The sequence below is a fragment of the Primulina tabacum genome, chromosome 12 (genome assembly GCF_025594145.1).
Source record: "Primulina tabacum isolate GXHZ01 chromosome 12, ASM2559414v2, whole genome shotgun sequence".
NCBI lineage: Eukaryota > Viridiplantae > Streptophyta > Magnoliopsida > Lamiales > Gesneriaceae > Primulina > Primulina tabacum.
Window position 1 is genome coordinate 3,896,075 of NC_134561.1, and position 19,151 is coordinate 3,915,225.

Here is a 19,151-nt window from a genome sequence, read left to right on the forward strand (position 1 = left end):
CAATTTAGATAATTGAAATAGGATTCGAGCACGGATTTTGTACAATATATTTTTTAAAATTTTAACCAAAATTTCGATTCTTGGGACTATGGTTTTCATCGATAAAATTTTCCTATATAAATCAATTAAATGGAATAAAATGCCTCTAAAATAATTAAAATAAATAATGGTAGTTTTGTAACTTTTTGACATGAATGAATATAGCTAAATAAATGCCATGGAAAAATTTCTTTACACTTCGAACACGGTTAACAACAATGGGTAAAAGCTCTAAAAGTGAGATACTTTCACTGGCTTCGACACCAGATCGAAAAGATAGCAACTTTTCAGCAATCTGGTGGAGTACACATCTCACTCAAGCATGTTTCTCCTTCGTGATGCTCGACTTGCTAAGCACTACGGCACCAATCACGATTAATGCAGCTCCTGCAAACCACTGCAAAACACATTTGGATGTTCAAAACCGGTTAATAACATTGGTTAGTTGTTTACAACTCAAACATATTCCAAGAATGAAGTAACTGAACAAGGATTGCAACAAGGTTAGGAGGTGAACAGTTTGCACTATTTTTCCGACCAGGAGACCTTTCTGCGTGAAACTTTAAACATCTAGATCTAATGGGTATGACCACATAGAGGATATATTGGAACAACTTGAAACGACTCAAAACAAGGTTCCATTTGGTTGTCTCTTCATCTAAACTGCCGTGAGACGACAAAGCACCAGAGTCTTTGGGGGACTGAGAGGCACATCCAATTCTAATTATGTGAACTTTCAAACAACACCGGTTCTATGTTCATACTAAAAGAAACCATCTCCTAACTGAATTCCACCTAGTAGTTTTCAAAGCTTCCATGATTTGTATTCACCGTTTACCAAATTGTGTCCCAAATATACATGTAAAAATAAAAAGTAAATATCTTTACAATACCAATCGTGACCATAAAATGAATTTATCTGCTGTCATAATTCCATAAGAGTGTCGTAGTATTCAGTTACACTCATAGATCCTCGCCTTGAATTATGAACCTTCGAGCGAATATGAAAACACTCGGTGGTGTTTTTTGAATCAGAAAAAAATTCTTAACCCACATCTCGTGTGTTTTTCTCTGTTTAGTAAAAGAAGTGACTTCGCCCAATGCTGTTCTCCTTCAAATTTATTGACCAAGCCATCACAATAGAATTTACTCAACAGAATTTGTTGCTGGTGTTGGAATAGCACCAGTTATGTAAAGAAAATTCCCTTTCCCTCCACCATCAACAAAACAGATTGGGAAGACTAGATAATTTGATCCATTGGGTTTTTGTTGTGTAATATTGTAATTGGAAGAGTACGGTTTTCTGAAACTGGTTGGCTATGCCAGAATTCATTGCTGGTGCAGTAGCAAAGCATGAAGGTTAGTTTTGAGTCAAAGAACTGACAGAACAACACTTGCTGGGATATTATTCCTTGAGTGAAAGCTTATTATTATATGTTAAAGCACATAGAACATAAACTAAGACTAATTAAGAATCCACAAATTGATTGAGAATAATTCCCACGTATCTAAGCTAACAGATCAGGAAATTAAAAGAACAAGAATAAACAATTCCCTGTTCAGTACAATGTACACTCACAAAAAAAAAACAATTGGGTGGCCTCCCAAGTGTCCAACATTTGGGAAAAACGATTTAAAGCTTGGTATCAAAGCAGGAGTTTAGAACTATAAAATTCTTGGTGCAAAAATCCCATTGTCTTTTATTAATTTAATTTGAGTGCCTTTGTTGCCTAGTCTAACCACCGTTCACGTGTACATCTTAAATATTAATCCCGAACATATATTCTTCGACCTCTGATTTGTATGTTAGAGGACTGGATCAAAGTATTAAAATCATTGTTGGGCCACCAACTACGAGTTTTAGCTTTTGAAAAAATAAAATGTTTCCAAAGTTACCTAACCCCATATGCTAAAAAGGATACGTGGGAAAGCAGAGGGCTATAAACTTGAAGAACACAAAATGCAAAAGTTCCTAGAACTCTTCAACTATTTATAGATTGCAGACACAGTTACAAGCTTCATGAGCGTCACATAAATGGGCAAAATTACCTTAACTTGTAGTGTCTCCCCAAAGAGAAAGAATCCAGCCAATCCGGAAAAGACAAAGTTTGTCGCGAAGTTTGTTACTGTAGCTTGTAAAGATGAAAGTGACTTTGTGCTATTAACCCAAGATCCCCACATCAAAACACTGAAAAATACCACCAAGGCATACTTAATCTGCCGATATGCAATGAAGTGTGTAAGAGAGACCCAACCACAATAGTGTATCTCTCAAATGAATCTAGAGCATGTTTAAGTTTGCATTTGAAAAAAATGATATGGATTTTAAATTCTTCATACAAATTAACTCAAATAGTTTGGGTAATTTCAAATTCATGTATTTTAATCCCCCAACTTCAATTTCAAATCATTTTTTAATCAAATCAAGTTTTTCTGAATTCCTGACTGTTGAAGTTAATTAAAATCTGTTCTTCAAAATCCAATTCTCGAATGAAATTAGCACAACCTAAAAGTATTTTTTTGGTGTGACCAGACACTCATAAGGTACTTGTGAATATAGAATTATTCAAACAAATATTGAATTGTTGCTAGACATTTCACTCTTATTCATCAAAGATCAAACCTTTACTTTTCTTGCCTATGCTAGGGTCAAGCATCCGAGGAAATAAACAAAGAATATTGGCATCCACTTCACAAAATTCTAAAAAGAAACCATGCTTCTTCACTTGGCATCTAAAAGTATTACATAGAAGTTGGAAATAACCGACTTTAATAATTATGCACTCAACAAAATATCTAGGATTCCAATAAAAACACACTCATTCAACAAAATATCATCTCGGACTCTGATGAATCAGCTAAACCTGCAGAGAAAAACTACCACCATTAAAAAAATCTTAATACTCTCGGTACCCAATTCCTGATTTAACTTCTACCACACACACCAGAAGAATCTAGATTCCAGGTTAGATATAAATAGAGTTAACGTCCCAGCGTGAAATGATTATTAGAATTTGGGTGTGAGTACGAGACACATTTAATACCTGCTTGGGCCTAATTTTCTCATGATACCTTTCAAAAATTTATATACAACGATCTCAAAAGTGTAACAGAAATTACATGCACACTATTTGAGATGGTTTCCGTTTGAGCTGAATGAATCAGAAATACCGACTAGCTATGCAAACAATCTCATAAAACCCTAAACTTGCATTCAAAAAAATTACGATATTCGATCAGTTGAAGCGCAAACTCCAACTAGTTTGGTAACAATTTCCCTTCAACTAAGAGGACAAATATGCCTGACATGAAGAAGAAGAATAATAATAAGCACACACAATACTAAATAAATCCAAACCCGTGTGAACACGAAAATTCCAAACAAACACAATTGAAATTCGAAGAATAAATCCAGAAACAGAAAAAGGTCTCAAATTTAGATTAATCAAAACGATGATGGGCGCCAATTCAAGCCACGCCCGGCTGAAATTGAAACCAGATATACTGAAATACAGGTTCCAACAACACATCTCATATCCGATTATTCGTATCGATTTTTGTTTCAGAAATGAATCAATCACCTGCGCCGCAAAGATCTTAGCGGCAATGGCGGATAGAGCAGCGTTGAGTCCAGCCAGAATCGCCCAGCCGTAGGCTTTCTTCCTCTCCCACTCCATCAAAACTTCCCAAGTAAGCAAATATATTACTCTATAAAATAAAATTTTGAATGATTTTTAAGTTGAATCTGGCTTTTTTGAGTTAATTTTAAAATGGTACATCAATTATTGATGAAATAAATTAAAAATAACAAATATTAAAATAGAAATGAAAATTGAAACCGGAGATGCTTACAAAAAATTCGCATAACATTTTTTGCCCGATATAACACCTATTTCTCTATTTTCTTGTTTGTGAATTGTGATCGTCTCTGACACCATTATGTCTCGAGACTAGGTCTGCGCCAGCTAGATTGCAGGGACAATAAGCTCATATATAGAAACTACTTAGTATCCATATCTGTTTTATGAAAATAGTTAACTCGAGTTGTCATATGTATATGTTGTAAGCCTTTATAAAGGATTTCAAACTTTTATTTTCAATCGTGGGATTAGGATATCATGTAAGGAAAAAAATGACACATATCAATTCAAAAAGAGAAAAAATAAACGTGTAGGAAACGGCGACGACCATTGCCTACATCTTTTGACGAAATATGCGTACGCCGTCTCAACTTTAGAAAATTGAGACGCGCATGTGCCTCTTCTTTTGACTCTCAAACTCCCGATAAGCTCATTGATGGTATAAAAAATGCCTATAAATATTATAGTAAAAAAAAGTGATTGAGGTCTCTAAACACACACCTCATAAAAAAAATACATCATCTACAGAGAGTATTGGAGTGCTTAGAAGGCATCAATCGGAGGAAACATAAAACTTACAAATCATTTGATGGCCGGATGTAACGCTTGATCTGCTTCCGCATATTGTTTATCATTTTTATAAATGTGCAAAAACATGAAGTTTTTAGAAAAATTCTAATATTTGGTATCAGATACGTGATACATCTACCTTGAAAATTTGTTTTCATTTTCTGAAAATCAAATATCATAAAATTTTGAAAAAATTCTCTCTCAAATTTGCGTAAGAAGTTTGAAGGTCGGACATAATAATATTAAGAAATTTACTTTAAAATTTTGTTCTCGGTTGTACCTTGAGTTTTTTCTTTGAAGTCTTGAAAATTAAATAAAATTTTTGAATTTGGAAATGAAATAAGAAATTTTTTAAGAGCAAAACATTCGGAACGAGAAATTGCATAAGAATGCTTGTAGACGAATTGCATGTTTGCATTCAATCAATTTCAATACAATCATGTGTGTGTTGAAATTATTGGAAAAAGAGACCCATACATTAATTTTTCAAATTGTTCAAGTGTCGGTCATGTTGTATAAAACATTAGATAAATAAATAATAATAATAAAATAAATAATAAATTTATATTATAAAATTCAATGAAGGTAGACAAATCATCGGTCTTATATGCATTTGTACAATTTATAAATCGTAGATGAGTGCAAGTTTGCTGAAAATTGTTTGATAAAATGAAATTTAATGTTGCATATCAATAATAAACTACCCAAAATTTGGATATATAAATATAATTCCGAAAATACGAATTTTGGAATTTTGGCTTTTCCAATATTTAATTTGAAAATAATTTTTAAATTAATAAACTTTGATTTGGAATTATATTCAAGTTCAATGCAAATTTCCTATAAATTTTAAAAGTTATTTTTGCATGTTATATATTATGTCAAATATTATGGATATTTATTTGATATAAACATGCAAATTTAACATTATGCTTGCATTTATTCTTGAAATTTTTAAGAGCAAATTATATATATTTTGGTAATTCAGATTCACATTTTGTTCATATTAAATTATATAAAGTTGTTTATAATTTTAAATTAATATATCAAGTAAAAATGTGAATATAAAGTTATTTAATGAAAAGTTTTGGCTTATGTAGACTCACATAAATGTGGATAATTAAAGTGAATAATAATTATAAGGTAACATGAGAAAACATGATCTGAGGAAGTTCTTCATAGGTCAATTTAAACTACCTTGGCTAGCCATTAGTCTCCCTGATGGACGTTGTTATGTCTAAAAGTTACATATTTAAAGGGTCTTAACACTACCTATCTTTCCTGAGAGCACTCTTGGAAATGTTGATTGCGTTATTAAATAATTAATTTATAAAGCATTAAGTAAATCCAAAATTTTTTTCAGTGAACCGTATAATTTTAAATAATTGAGGAATAACCACAGCATCCTTAATTATGGAAAATAATGCATTAAGTGGATTTGGATCACATAATGAATATCAATTGTTATATAAACATAACAAATTTTACCCCATGAGGATTTTTGTTATATTTATGTAACTAATTAGGTTAAAATATCAAAATTATATTTTTCTTATTTTACCCACAGAAGTTAAGGGAAAATATATTTCGATGGTTTTATCATAAAGTTACGAAAAAATCTTATTGAATTAAATTTTAGCCCACATGAAAATTTTATGTCAATAGTTTTTTAAAAACATGATTTACATTGGTAAACATGATATTACTTCAATAAAATATAAAAATAATAAGCATATTATATTTTTAAGCAGTTATGCAACATGCGAGTTTTTCTGATATGAAATGTGACATTCTCGAACTGAATGATGATAATTATAAAATATGAAAAGAAATAATTCTTCTTCAATTAGGGTGGATGAATATTGATTATGCTATACGAAAATACGAACCATCTGCTATTACTGAAAACAACATTCCAGATGATGTTGATCTTTATGAAAAATGAGAACAATCTAATAGATGATGTGTAATGTTCATAAAGACCAAAATCTCTGCTAATATTCGTGGTTCTCTCGATCAGCATAATAATGTCAAAGAATTACTGAAGGCTATTGATGAACAGTTTCAGTCTTCAGATAAGGCACTTGTCAACACCCTAATTATAGAATTCTCTTCATTAAGGCTCACAAGTGTGAGAGGTGTGCGAGAGCACGTCATGAAAATACGGGACATAGCGGCTCGACTCAGGACTCTTGAAGTGAAAATGTCTGGAAATTTTCTTGTACACTATATTTATGCACTCTTACACAACAATTTGGACCCTTCAAAATTTCCTACAACAAAAATAAATATAAGTGGTCAATAAATTAATTAATGACATTATGTGTTCAAGAGGAAGGAATGTTGTTAATGGAAACAAGTGATAATGTTTTATTACTACACAAGGAAAGTATAAGAAGCAAGCCAAAGTCAAGGAAAATGAATAATTCCACCCAACCTAACATCAAAAAAGAATCCAAGTGTTTCTTCTATAAGAAGACATGACACAAGAAAAATTATTGCATTAAATTTAAGGATTGACTTGAAAAGAAAGGTATTCCTATTTTATTTGTCTGTTATAAATCTAATATGGTTGATATGATTTATAACACATGGTAGATTGATTCTGGTTCTACAATCCATGTTACAAATACCTTGCAGGATATGCAAAGCCTAAGGAAACCTCAAGAAAATGAGGGGAACATCTATTCAGAAAACAAGATGTCTTCGCATGTGGAGGCTATTAAGACTTGCTACCTTATATTGGATGGTGGTTTTATTTAAAAATTGGAAAATGTGCAATGATTGATGTTGTGGGGACCCAGACGCTAATTATCTTCTTAATCGTTATTTGGATCAATTTACTAATCAAGTAATTAGGGCCATAAAATTTTTTTCTTTAGACTGCGGAACGTAATGAGATTAATCTAATATACAAACAGTATAAAACTACAAGTTTTGTACAACATGCATTCTAGTTCCAAATTAAGGTTCAACTACTACAATCAAGTAATGAAACCTATCTACATCAAAGTCCGGAATCACCACTCTAATCTCGATCTCTCATCATCTTCTCGACCCTGATCATGTCCCACCTGTTGTCATGCACACATACAAACAAGACAACAGCCGGATAACTCCGGTGATAATTTAATCCCTGTATAAATCATGTATATATGCATTTCATATAACAGCATATATAAAAGCATGAAATAGATATCAAGACATGTATCATAATCTGAAATCATAAATTGATATCAAACAGTAATTCATACTCTGAACATGTATCACATAAGAAATATGAATCAATATAGACTCTGAATCACACTCTGTGATTCTAAGACTCTGACTCAATCTCTCAAACTCGACTCATCTCTCATCTAGGGATCCCGGTCTGAATAAGAACGTAACAAGTCTCCCACCTACTACTACCGGTCGCGGTGGCGGTACGTTCTTATTTCTGGACTTTGGTCTAGTCTATATCGAATAATCTGTAATAAGGATGCTATCTGTATCTGAAGTATCTCGATATACCAAACGTCCAGTGTCTTGGCAGATCTGCCAAAGACTTGGCATGTCTGCCAATTCTATTCTGACAAGGTGCAATGGGTCAGTGATCGCTCTGTCAAAATCTAGCCCCTCTGTCAGTGACTCACACTCAATAACTATCTGTTATTCACTGCTTCTATATACATCAATAAAATCAACATACTTAGACAAAGCATACAAAAATATGAAAACAATAACATACACGTATGTGGTTAGGGAAACTCAAGTCTAATCTGACTCAAGTCGATCTCCCGATTAACACTGACTTATACCTTTCTTTTCGTTCTGTCGATCTGGTTCTGTCGAAGTCTCAAACTCACTGCCTGTCCAAAACAATCTGGCAATAACAATATCGAATACACTGTATCAATGTATAGCTTAATTCAAACTCTGTTCTGATTAATATCCAATCTACTGTATCAATATTCAATTCAATTTAAGATCTCTCAGTCTTATCAAATTTTGACGGCACAATGGTCCAATTTCCAAGTATCGGTAGTACAGATCAGTGTATATCAATCTTCATAACTCATAATCAATCGATTAACATAATCTGATACTAAATCGGCATCATTTCAATCCTATCAAATCTGATAAATTATAACAATTATATAAACAGTCTGTTCTTCGATCTGACTTCAAATACATACTGATCAGTATATCCAGCACACATAATAATAATCAACTCTCAATTCATAATCTGTAACAATACAAATCTGATATCGATTTCTACTCAATATCTTCCGAAATTCATAATAATTCCATACCATATCTGTTCTTCAATCCAGTTGCGAATATACTATGCTCAATATGTCAAGAACACAATATAACTATCATATTATAATTCTTTCAACACATGGAATCTAGATCATGTTGAAAAGATATCAAAAGTATACCCTTTTGAAGCCTTTGTCAAGAGGAACAAGAATCTCAACTTGGATTAAACTTTGAATGGATAAATCTTACACAACCAAGTGATAAAGTTGAAAGGAAAGCTTGGAAATCCCTTTCTCTCTCGTTGCTGGTCTGCTGGAATTCTCAAAATGAAGACTCAGCACAATTCTATATATATATATATGCCATGTGTCATCATAAGAAACAAATGTAGATTTCTCGCATGCAGCACCGCGGGTGCGGTCTCTTTCAACCGCAGGTGCGCTCAAGCTTCGGCATGCCTTTCAAAAAATTCATAAATGTCGACCGTGGGTGCGGTCCTGTTTTTACCGCGGGTGCGGTGACCCTACTGTAGCTGCACCGCGAGTGCGTTCTTTCTGGTACCGCGGGTGCGGTGTGGCTACTGTAAAAATGTCCCAACTCTCTGTCCTTCAACCGCGGGTGCAGTAGCTTCCTTAGCGTGGGTGCGGTCTTCATTTCTTGCCAAAACACTCAAATTGCAACGCCGCTTCTTCCCGTCTGTTCTTCTATCGCCTTATTCATAATATATACCAATTCATAAGTATCACACTCAAATCTCGGGCATTACATTTCTCCCCCTCTAAGAAATGATTTCGTCCTCGAAATCACAGACAATCATCTCCTAAGCAATAAGATCCAATGCAATAAACAGGAAGTAATAATAGAAGCTGAATTAAATACTCACATCATAGCCATAATTCTGGGAATTCCTGTCTCATATCAGATTCTGTTTCCCAAGTAGCTTCTTTAATTCCTTAATAATTCTACTGAATTTTCAGCAGTGGAATAGTCTTCATTCTGAATTATTCTTCTTCTATTGATTCTGATTCCAATCTGGAATATTAATTCAAGAAGTATAATGTCATAATATGACTTGAGGTAATTCTGATATAATCGATATCAAAATACTTGCTATATCATATCCGTATATACTGATCAACAACTCAAAATAGATCAACACCATCATCTGTTACCAAGTCTGTTTAGTGCCAAATCCATTCAATATTTAAACTCTTGTTGTAATTACCAACTGCTGTCGACTGATATCGGAATATTTATCCATTCTATACTGATATGTCTTTATCCTCTTCCGAATCAATTCCAATTTTCTGTTATATCTCTGACTATGTCGGGTTCAATCTCAGGTACCACAGAGATATTATCGCAATAAATAGAGAATCTGCACTTCTTTCTGTACAACGGTTCCATCTCAATATTCGTTTGATATCTGCGCTGTACGATAACTCACAAAATGGCAAAGAATCTTGCCAACTAGTGCCAAAATCAAGCACTGTAGTTCTAAGTATATCTTCTAATGTCTAGATAGTCGGCTCTTACTATCTGTCGGTTTGAGGATGATATATGGTACTCAGCTGTCACTTTGTACCTAGAACCTGCTGTAAACTGTGCCAATGTACAAATAAATCGAAAATTATGATCTAATCCAATCAATTCCGGCATTTCATGCAATATGACCACTTTTCTGACATAAATCTCTGTCATCGGGTCCTGTCTGTACGTTCTTATATACGAATTAAAATTCGCAGACTTGGTCAGTCAGTCATTCTTAACTCAAATCAATGCTCTCTTTCGGCAGCATTGCAATAGCTTCATCACGATTTCCCTGGAAATGTGATCTTATTTCCATTCAGGAATCGATAAGCTATATAATCAATTTCCTGGTTTCTTTCTTTCGATCACCAGGATAAATACTGAATTACTTATTGTACATATCTGACAATATCTTTCGTTTCAAATCCGAAACATCTGACACAATAAGTCAGTTATTCACATACTATACAGTACCACATACCTGATATTCTGATTGATACCCCGCTCCAACTATCGATATCAATTTCTGAACATTCTGATCAACTTTCTGAGTCGCTTTAATTTTCAAAATCAGTTCTGATTCAACTGGCACAATATCAAATTTCTACAGTCTACCATCTGTTTCAAATATTCATTCTGAACAACCGAAATATCAAATCAAATTCAGAACATCAGTGATAGATAATAGCCTGCTAATACTCCTAGAACTGCCAATATCTAACACTGACGTCAATTTTGACCAATTAATCACGATCTCACTCCGCTAAGACCAACAGATATATCATCTTTGACTATAACAAGCCCTGAATATAACTTGTCTCAATCAAGATTCACATTTTAACAGTTTCTATATACCATATCTCAGTTTTCAAAATATTCAATACCGTCTTCAAATATTCAACAACTGAATACATAAGGAGTCCCTATGCTCCTTTCGGTAATATTCAAATCATAAATAACACGGATATAAAAGGAATTCTAAATCTAGAATCCTTACCGTACTATATTCATTCTTCGGCCATTTCAGGTCCGAATCTTACCATCTTCTAAAATCCGTTTATGGTAACTCTGTACTTGATCACCATAGCCATATCAGTAATGCAGTCATACTCAGACACACAAGTACAATACCAGCTAACTCAATCTCATTCTCATCCCACTGTAGTATACGATGATTACAGAATTTACTGATATCAAATCGCTTCCCAAAACTGAAGAGATAAACTACTACAGCAGATAAGTACTCAACAGATAATACATAAATCAATGCAATTCGTTCAAAAATAACATATAGGATGCACTAGTATCTATCAATCCCAATACAGGATAATCATAAAGAACAACTACCTGTCACTATATCATCAAGTGCATCCGGGGTCTGTTCTTCGGTAACTGTCACCAGATGCTTCTGTTTTCTGGACTCTTCGGGAATCTCTTTGTGGACATACTCTAGCAAAGTGTCCTTGCTGTTTGCAAATATTGCAACTACCAAGTACTCCTTGACATTGCTCTGTAGGATGTCTCCCTCCGCAAGCGCTGCAATAAACTCCAGTATAACTCTGGCTAGAACCACTGGAACCAGACAAACTGCTGCCAGACCTCTTGAACTGTCTTCCTCTAGCTTCCAAATAATCTTTCTTTTCACCACTGCTGCCACCAATCTCAAGTCTGAGAGGTGGTTGCTGTGGTCTCAATGTTGGAAGTACGAACGAAGCTCCTTTCCGTCTCATTAGACTAGCTTCGGCTCTCTTAGCTTTACTCAAAATATCAATAAAAGTATAGGGTCGGCTCACACTTATCAATGTCAATATCTCAGGATTCAATCCCTTGATGAAACGATCAGTCACAACTTCATCATTCTCAGCCACATGAGGAGCAAAACGTAGCAAAGTAGAAAAGTGGGCAACATATTCTGCAATGTTTAGTTGACCATGTTTCAAATTTTCAAATTCTGCCTTCTTGTCCTCTCGGTACGAAGCTGGGAAAAACCTTCGATAGAATTCAACTTTAAAGATCTTCCAAGAAATCACTGTACCACGCTGTTCTAAGACTTCCTTGGTTGCAATCCACCAGCTCTTTGCGACTTCCCGTAATTGATGTCCAATCAGTTTAACTCTTCGTTCCTCTGGATTCTCAAGTGAATCAAACAGTATCTCTATATCATCTAGCCAACTTTCGCAATCAATAAACGTCTCAGTACCCCTTAAAATCGGCGGTTGAAATGACTGAAACCTCTGTAACTGTGTTTCCATCAGAGTTTCTGACACATCCATCTGATCAATCAAGATACTTCTCTGTTCTGTGATTCCTCGAGGAGATAGATCTGATTATCAAAATCATCAGTAACCAGATATAACAGTTCTGTTTCAATCCTCCTCCGATCATCTTACAGCTGATCAAGAATCGGGTCTGATTCATTCTCAATCATATATATTATCAAATCAATTCAGATATTCAGGAAATCAAGTATTAAAGCAATAAATCATGCTAGCAATCACGAGCAAGGAAAGAAAACTCAATCTACCCCGCTCATTCTATCTTCTATCTCAATCTAAAGGATCTATCGCTTTGATACCACCTGTTGTGGGGACCCGGACGCTAATTATCTTCTTAATCGTTATTAGGATCAATTTACTAATCAAGTAATTAGGGCCATAAAATTTTTTTCTTTAAACTGCGGAACGTAATGGGATTAATCTAATATACAAACAGTATAAAACTACAAGTTTTGTACAACATGCATTCTAGTTCCAAATTAAGGTTCAACTACTACAATCAAGTAATGAAACCTATCTACATCAAAGTCCGGAATCACCACTCTAATCTCGATCTCTCATCATCTTCTCGACCCTGATCCTGTCTCACGTGTTGTCATGCACACATACAAACAAGACAACAGCCGGATAACTCCGGTGAGAATTTAATCCCAGTATAAATCATGTATACATGCATTTCATATAACAGCATATATAAAAGCATGAAATAGATATCAAGACATGAATCATAATCTGAAATCATAAATTGATATCAAACAGTAATTCATACTCTGAACATGTATCACATAAGAAATATGAATCAATATAGACTCTAAATCACACTCTGTGATTCTAAGACTCTGACTCAATCTCTCAGACTCGACTCATCTCTCATCTAGGGATCCCGATCTGAATAAGAACGTAACAAGTCTCTCACCTAATACTACTGGTCGCGGTGGCGGTACGTTCTTATTTCTGGACTTTGGTGTAGTCTATATCGAATAATCTGTAATAAGGATGCTATCTGTATCTGAAGTATCTCGATATACCAAACGTCTAGTGTCTTGGCAGATCTGCCAAAGACTTGGCATGTCTGCCAATTCTATTCTGACAAGGTGCAATGGGCCAGTGATCGCTCTGTCAAAATCTAGCCCCTCTGTCAGTGACTCACACTCAATAACTATCTGTTATTCACTGCTTCTATATACATCAATAAAATCAACATACTTAGACAAAGCATACAAAAATATGAAAACAATAACATACACGTATGTGGTTAGGGAAACTCAAGTCTAATCTGACTCAAGTCGATCTCCCGGTTAACACTGACTTATACCTTTCTTTTCGTTCTGTCGAAGTCTCAAACTCACTGCATGTCCAAAACAATCTGGCAATAACAATATCGAATACATTGTATCAATGTATAGCTTAATTCAAACTCTATTCTGATTAATATCCAATCTACTGTATCAATATTCAATTCAATTTAAGATCTCCCAGTCTTATCAAATTTTGACGGCACAATGGTCCAATTTCCAAGTACCGGTAGTACAGATCAGTGTATATCAATCTCCATAACTCATAATCAATCGATTAACATAATCTGATACTAAATCGGCATCATTTCAATCCTATCAAATCTGATAAATTATAACAATTATATAAACAGTCTGTTCTTCGATCTGACTTCAAATACATACTGATCAGTATATCCAGCACACATAATAATAATCAACTCTCAATTCATAATCTGTAACAATACAAATCTGATATCGATTTCTACTCAATATCTTCCGAAATTCATAATAATTCCATACCATATCTGTTCTTCAATCCGGTTGCGAATAAACTATGCTCAATATGTCAAGAACACAATATAACTATCATATTATAATTCTTTCAACACATGGAATCTAGATCATGTTGAAAAGATATCAAAAGTATACCCTTTTGAAGCCTTTGTCAAGAGGAACAAGAATCTCAACTTGGATTAAACTTTGAATGGATAAATCTTACACAACCAAGTGATAAAGTTGAAAGGAAAGCTTGGAAATCCCTTTCTCTCTCGTTGCTGGTCTGCTGGAATGCTCAAAATGAAGACTCAGCACAATTCTATATATATATATATATATATGCCATGTGTCATCATAAGAAACAAAGGTGGATTTCTCGCATGCAGCACCGCGGGTGCGGTCTCTTTCAACCGCAGGTGCGCTCAAGCTTCGGCATGCCTTTCAAAAAATTCATAAATGTCGACCGCGGGTGCGGTCTTGTTTTTACCGCGGGTGCGATGACCCTACTGTAGCTGCACCGCGAGTGCGTTCTTTCTGGTACCGCGGGTGCGGTGTGGCTACTGTAAAAATGTCCCAACTCTCTGTCCATCAACCGCGGGTGCGGTAGCTCCCTTAGCGCGGGTGCGGTCTTCATTTCTTGCCAAAACACTCAAATTGCAACGCCGCTTCTTTCCGTCTATTCTTCTATCGCCTTATTCATAATATATACCAATTCATAAGTATCACACTCAAATCTCAGGCATTACAGATGGTCTTTTCTCTATTTTTTTACAAAATAATAACACCACTATGCATGTTCATAGAGGTATTAAAAATGCGTTATAAATGAAGATTCCTCTATATTTTGGCACAGGAGATTGGGACACATCTCCATAGAAATGATTTACATATTAGTGAATGATGGAGTACTTAGTATATTAGATTTTACTGATTTTGAAATTTGTGTGGACTGCATAAAGGAAAAACAGACCAATAAGTCTAAAAATTCTGCCAAGAAGAGCACAAAAATATTTGAAATCATACATTCAGATATTTGTTGTCCAGATATGGACATGCAAAGTCCGAAATACTTCATCTCTTTCGTTGATGATTACTCACGATACATGTATATCTACATGCTTCATAATAAAAACGAAACACTTGAAGCCTTTAAGGTTTTTAATGCTGAAGTGGAGAAGCAATGTGGAAAACAGATTAAGATCGTGAGAACCGATACAGGTGGAGAATATTACGGTAGATACACTAATAATGGACAGGCACCTGGTCCGTTTGCGAAATTTCTCCAGAAACATGGGATTTTTCCCAATATACTACGCATGGTTCTCCGGACCAAAATGGCGTAGCTGAGAAGAGAAACCAAACATTATTAGACATAGTCAGGAGCATGTTTAGTAGCTCTAAACTTCCTAAATCCTTGTGGACTGAAGCTCTTAAGACATCTGTGTATATATTAAACCGAGTTCCAATTAAGGTTGTACCAAAGACGCCATTTGAATTATTAAAAGGTTGGAAACCGAGTTTACAACATATATGCGTTTGGAGTTGTCCTTCAGAAATAATAGTCTACAACTCACATGAAAAGAAACTGGACCCAAGAACTATAAGTGGATATTTCATTGGGTATGCCAAAAAATCCAAAGGGTACAGATTCTATTGTTCATCTCACAACACTAGAATAGTGGAACCAAAAAATGAAAAATTTCTTGGGAATGACTTGATTAGTGGGAGTCATTATTCAAATGACATAGTTTTTGAGAAAGATCACATTAATGCACAACCCTCTTGTTCAAATGATATATTGGTTGTTATTCACACCCCTCAAGACCAAACAGGTGTTAGGTAATCAATTATTGAAATTCCATAAATAGTTGATAAAAATCTAGTAGATCAAGTTGTTAATAAAGAACAACAAGAAATTTTTGATCAACCAAACAACCTAAGGAGATCTACTAGGATAAGAAGATCAGCAATATCTAGTGATTATGTTGTGTATTTAAAAGAATCGGACTTTAACATCAGAGCTGAAAATGATCCTGAAACATTTTTACAAGCCATGAGTTGTAATGAGTCAAAACTATGGTTTAATGCTATGAAATAAGAGATGAATTCTATGTCATTTAATGGAGTCTGGGATCTTGTTCAGATGCCTGATGGTGTAAAAGCCATTGGATGTAAATGGGTATTCAAAATAAATAAAGATTCATTAGGCAACATTGAAAGATATAAAGCAAGACTCGTAGCCAAATGATTCACTCAGCAGGAATGAATCGACTACGAGGAGATTTTTTCTCCTGTATCTAAGAAAGATTCTCTCTATATCATTCTAGCACTGGTTACACATTTTGACTTAGATTTACAACAAATGAATGTGAAAACAGCTTTTCTCAACGGAGAATTAGATGAAGAGGTTTATATGAAACAACCTGAAGGATTCTTCTATAGTAATGGTGAGCACTTGGTATGTAAGCTTAAGAAATCAATATATCGATTGAAACAAGCTTCCCATCAATGATATTTGAAATTTCATGATTTTATCTCTTCATTCGGATTCGTATAGAACATCATGCATCAATGTATATACCAGAAGGTCAGTTGGAGTAAGATTTATTTCATTATTCTATATGTGGATGATATATTACTTGCAACCAATGATAAGGGTTTGTTATATGAGGTGAAACAATTTCTCTCTAAAAACTTTGATATGAAGGATATGAGTGATGCATCTTATGTCATTGGCATTAAGATACATAGAGACCAAATTAAAGGTATTCTATGTATGTCTCAAAAAATCTATATCAACAAAGTTTTAGAAAGATATCAGATGGAATATTGTTCACCAAATATAGCTCCCATTGTGAAAGTATATAAGTTCAATTTAAGCCAATGTTCAAAGAAAGATCTAGAGATGGAACAAATGAAAAACATTCCTTATGCTTCTGCTATCGGAAGGTTGATGTATGCTCGGTTTTTCACTAGACCTGCAATTGCATTTGTTGTTGGGAAGATATCAGAGTAATCCAGGTATAAACCATTGGAAAGCTGCAAATAAATTAATGAGGTACCTTCAAGGGACCAAAGATTACATGCTTATATTCAGATGAACTGGGAATTTGAAAGTAATTAGCTACTCTGATTCAGACTCCGTTGGCTGCATTGATTCACGAAAATCCACTTCAGGATATATTTTTATGCTAGCTAGTGGATATGTATCTTGAAGAAGTGGAAAGGAGACATTGGCTGCTACTTCCACTATGGAAGCTGACTTCGTAGCTTGTCTTGAGGCAACCTCAAATGATGTATGGTTGAAGAGTTTCATTTCGAGACTTAGAATTATGGATTCCATATCTAGGCCATTAAGAATATACTGTGACAATTCAAATGCTGTTTTTATAGCTAAAAATAACAAAAGTGGTAGTCGAAGCAAGCACATCGACGTTAAGTATTCAGCTATAAGAGAACATGTTAAAGATAAGAAATTAATTATCGAGCACATTAGCACCGAATTGATGATTGCAGTTAGAGGCATGCCACTATTAAAATTCAAGGATCATACATTCTTTTATTTAAATTCAAGGATCATAGATATAGTGATTTATTCACGTTTTGATTTAATATGCATGGAAAAATCTCGTTTTCTTCTTGTGCTTCTCATATTTTTGTATGGTTTGAAGGGCTTGCCAGGTTCTCGTAGTTATAGACTCGATTCATGGTATGTTTGAAGATGTTTAAGTGCTAGAAACAGATCTGGAATCGGTGTTGTAGGGAGCGCTGATTGGATCACTCGTTTGAGGAGCTTTGTGGTTCGTTTGGATAGGGTGAAGGGGCAGTCGTGCATGGGCTCGTTCCAGGCGTTGGTTAAGGTCTTGATGGGGTGATGAACATGAATTTTTGAGAAAAAATCTAACATATCATTATCTCACGGATCTCCAACAAAACCCGATCCCTGATAAGTATTATATTTTATATTAAAAGTATTGTTTTTCACTTCAAGTATGGACCTAACCGACCCGTCACACACACGCATATATATACGTAAAATCGTCTCAAAAGAGACATATTCTCATTTCAATACAAATGAACTGTGGCGCCCAAAACCTCACTACGTAATCATACAACATGTGACGTCATATACATAAAAATTTTCTTTTCGACGACGTAATAAGATAATGCATATACGACAAAATAGTGCAATCACCACACTATCTACGTCAGTGTAGCATAAGCAATATAATAAATACACACATACAACTCAAATAAAACAATAAGTTATACTGTCTCTATCTACTATTATCTATAGGATTGTTTGACTAGACACACCTAGTTATTCACCATTATCATGTCTCACTGCATAGTCCTGTAATCTGTGCAACAGAAACAGTCCCCAAAGGGTGAGCATACACAACAATCATCATTGTAATACATAACAGTTATATTAACAACAACATAAGATATAACTGAAATGATAACAGAAATACCCCCTTTGCCGTTTCTGGACAATCAGCCATCAACAACCTCAACAACATCACACTGCAACAATAACATCGACAATACGTCGCACCCCAACTCCGGCGACAGCAATATCGTCGAACGAACAACAACATCGACGATACGTCGCACCCCAACACCGGCGACAGCAATATTGTCTAACGAATAACATCGACGATACGTCGCACCCCAACACCGGCGATAGCAATATCGTCGAACGAATAACATCGACGATACGTCGCACCCCAACTCCAGCGACAACAATATCGTTGAACGAACAACATCAACGTGACGTCTCCCAACAACGACAGCCAACAACATCAACAATAATAAACAACAGCAAATATAATATCAAATCACCAAATTCCGGTGAT

General features: G+C 34.7%; 1 protein-coding gene across 1 annotated transcript; it reads right to left on the reverse strand.

Annotated features, from left to right (window-relative positions):
• Positions 1-209: 209 nt before the first annotated feature.
• LOC142521206 (uncharacterized) lies at positions 210-3,781 on the reverse strand. The gene is made up of 3 exons (XM_075624430.1): positions 3,621-3,781; positions 2,089-2,256; positions 210-436 (listed from the first exon to the last, which is right to left on the reverse strand). The coding sequence occupies exons 1-3, from the start codon at positions 3,714-3,716 to the stop codon at positions 356-358; spliced, it is 345 nt and encodes a 114-aa protein (XP_075480545.1). The 5' UTR covers positions 3,717-3,781; the 3' UTR covers positions 210-355.
• Between the last annotated feature and the right edge of the window lie 15,370 nt (positions 3,782-19,151).

What these genes read in the sequence shown, in the direction of transcription:
- LOC142521206 (XM_075624430.1), bottom strand. Translation starts at nt 3,716, where the DNA reads ATGGAGTGGGAGAGGAAGAAAGCCTACGGCTGGGCGATTCTGGCTGGA. An exon ending in CTAAGATCTTTGCGGCGCAG is followed by an intron (nt 2,257 to 3,620) that starts GTGATTGATTCA and finishes GCATATCGGCAG; the next exon opens with ATTAAGTATGCCTTGGTGGT. An exon ending in GGGAGACACTACAAGTTAAG is followed by an intron (nt 437 to 2,088) that starts GTAATTTTGCCC and finishes TGTGTTTTGCAG; the next exon opens with TGGTTTGCAGGAGCTGCATT.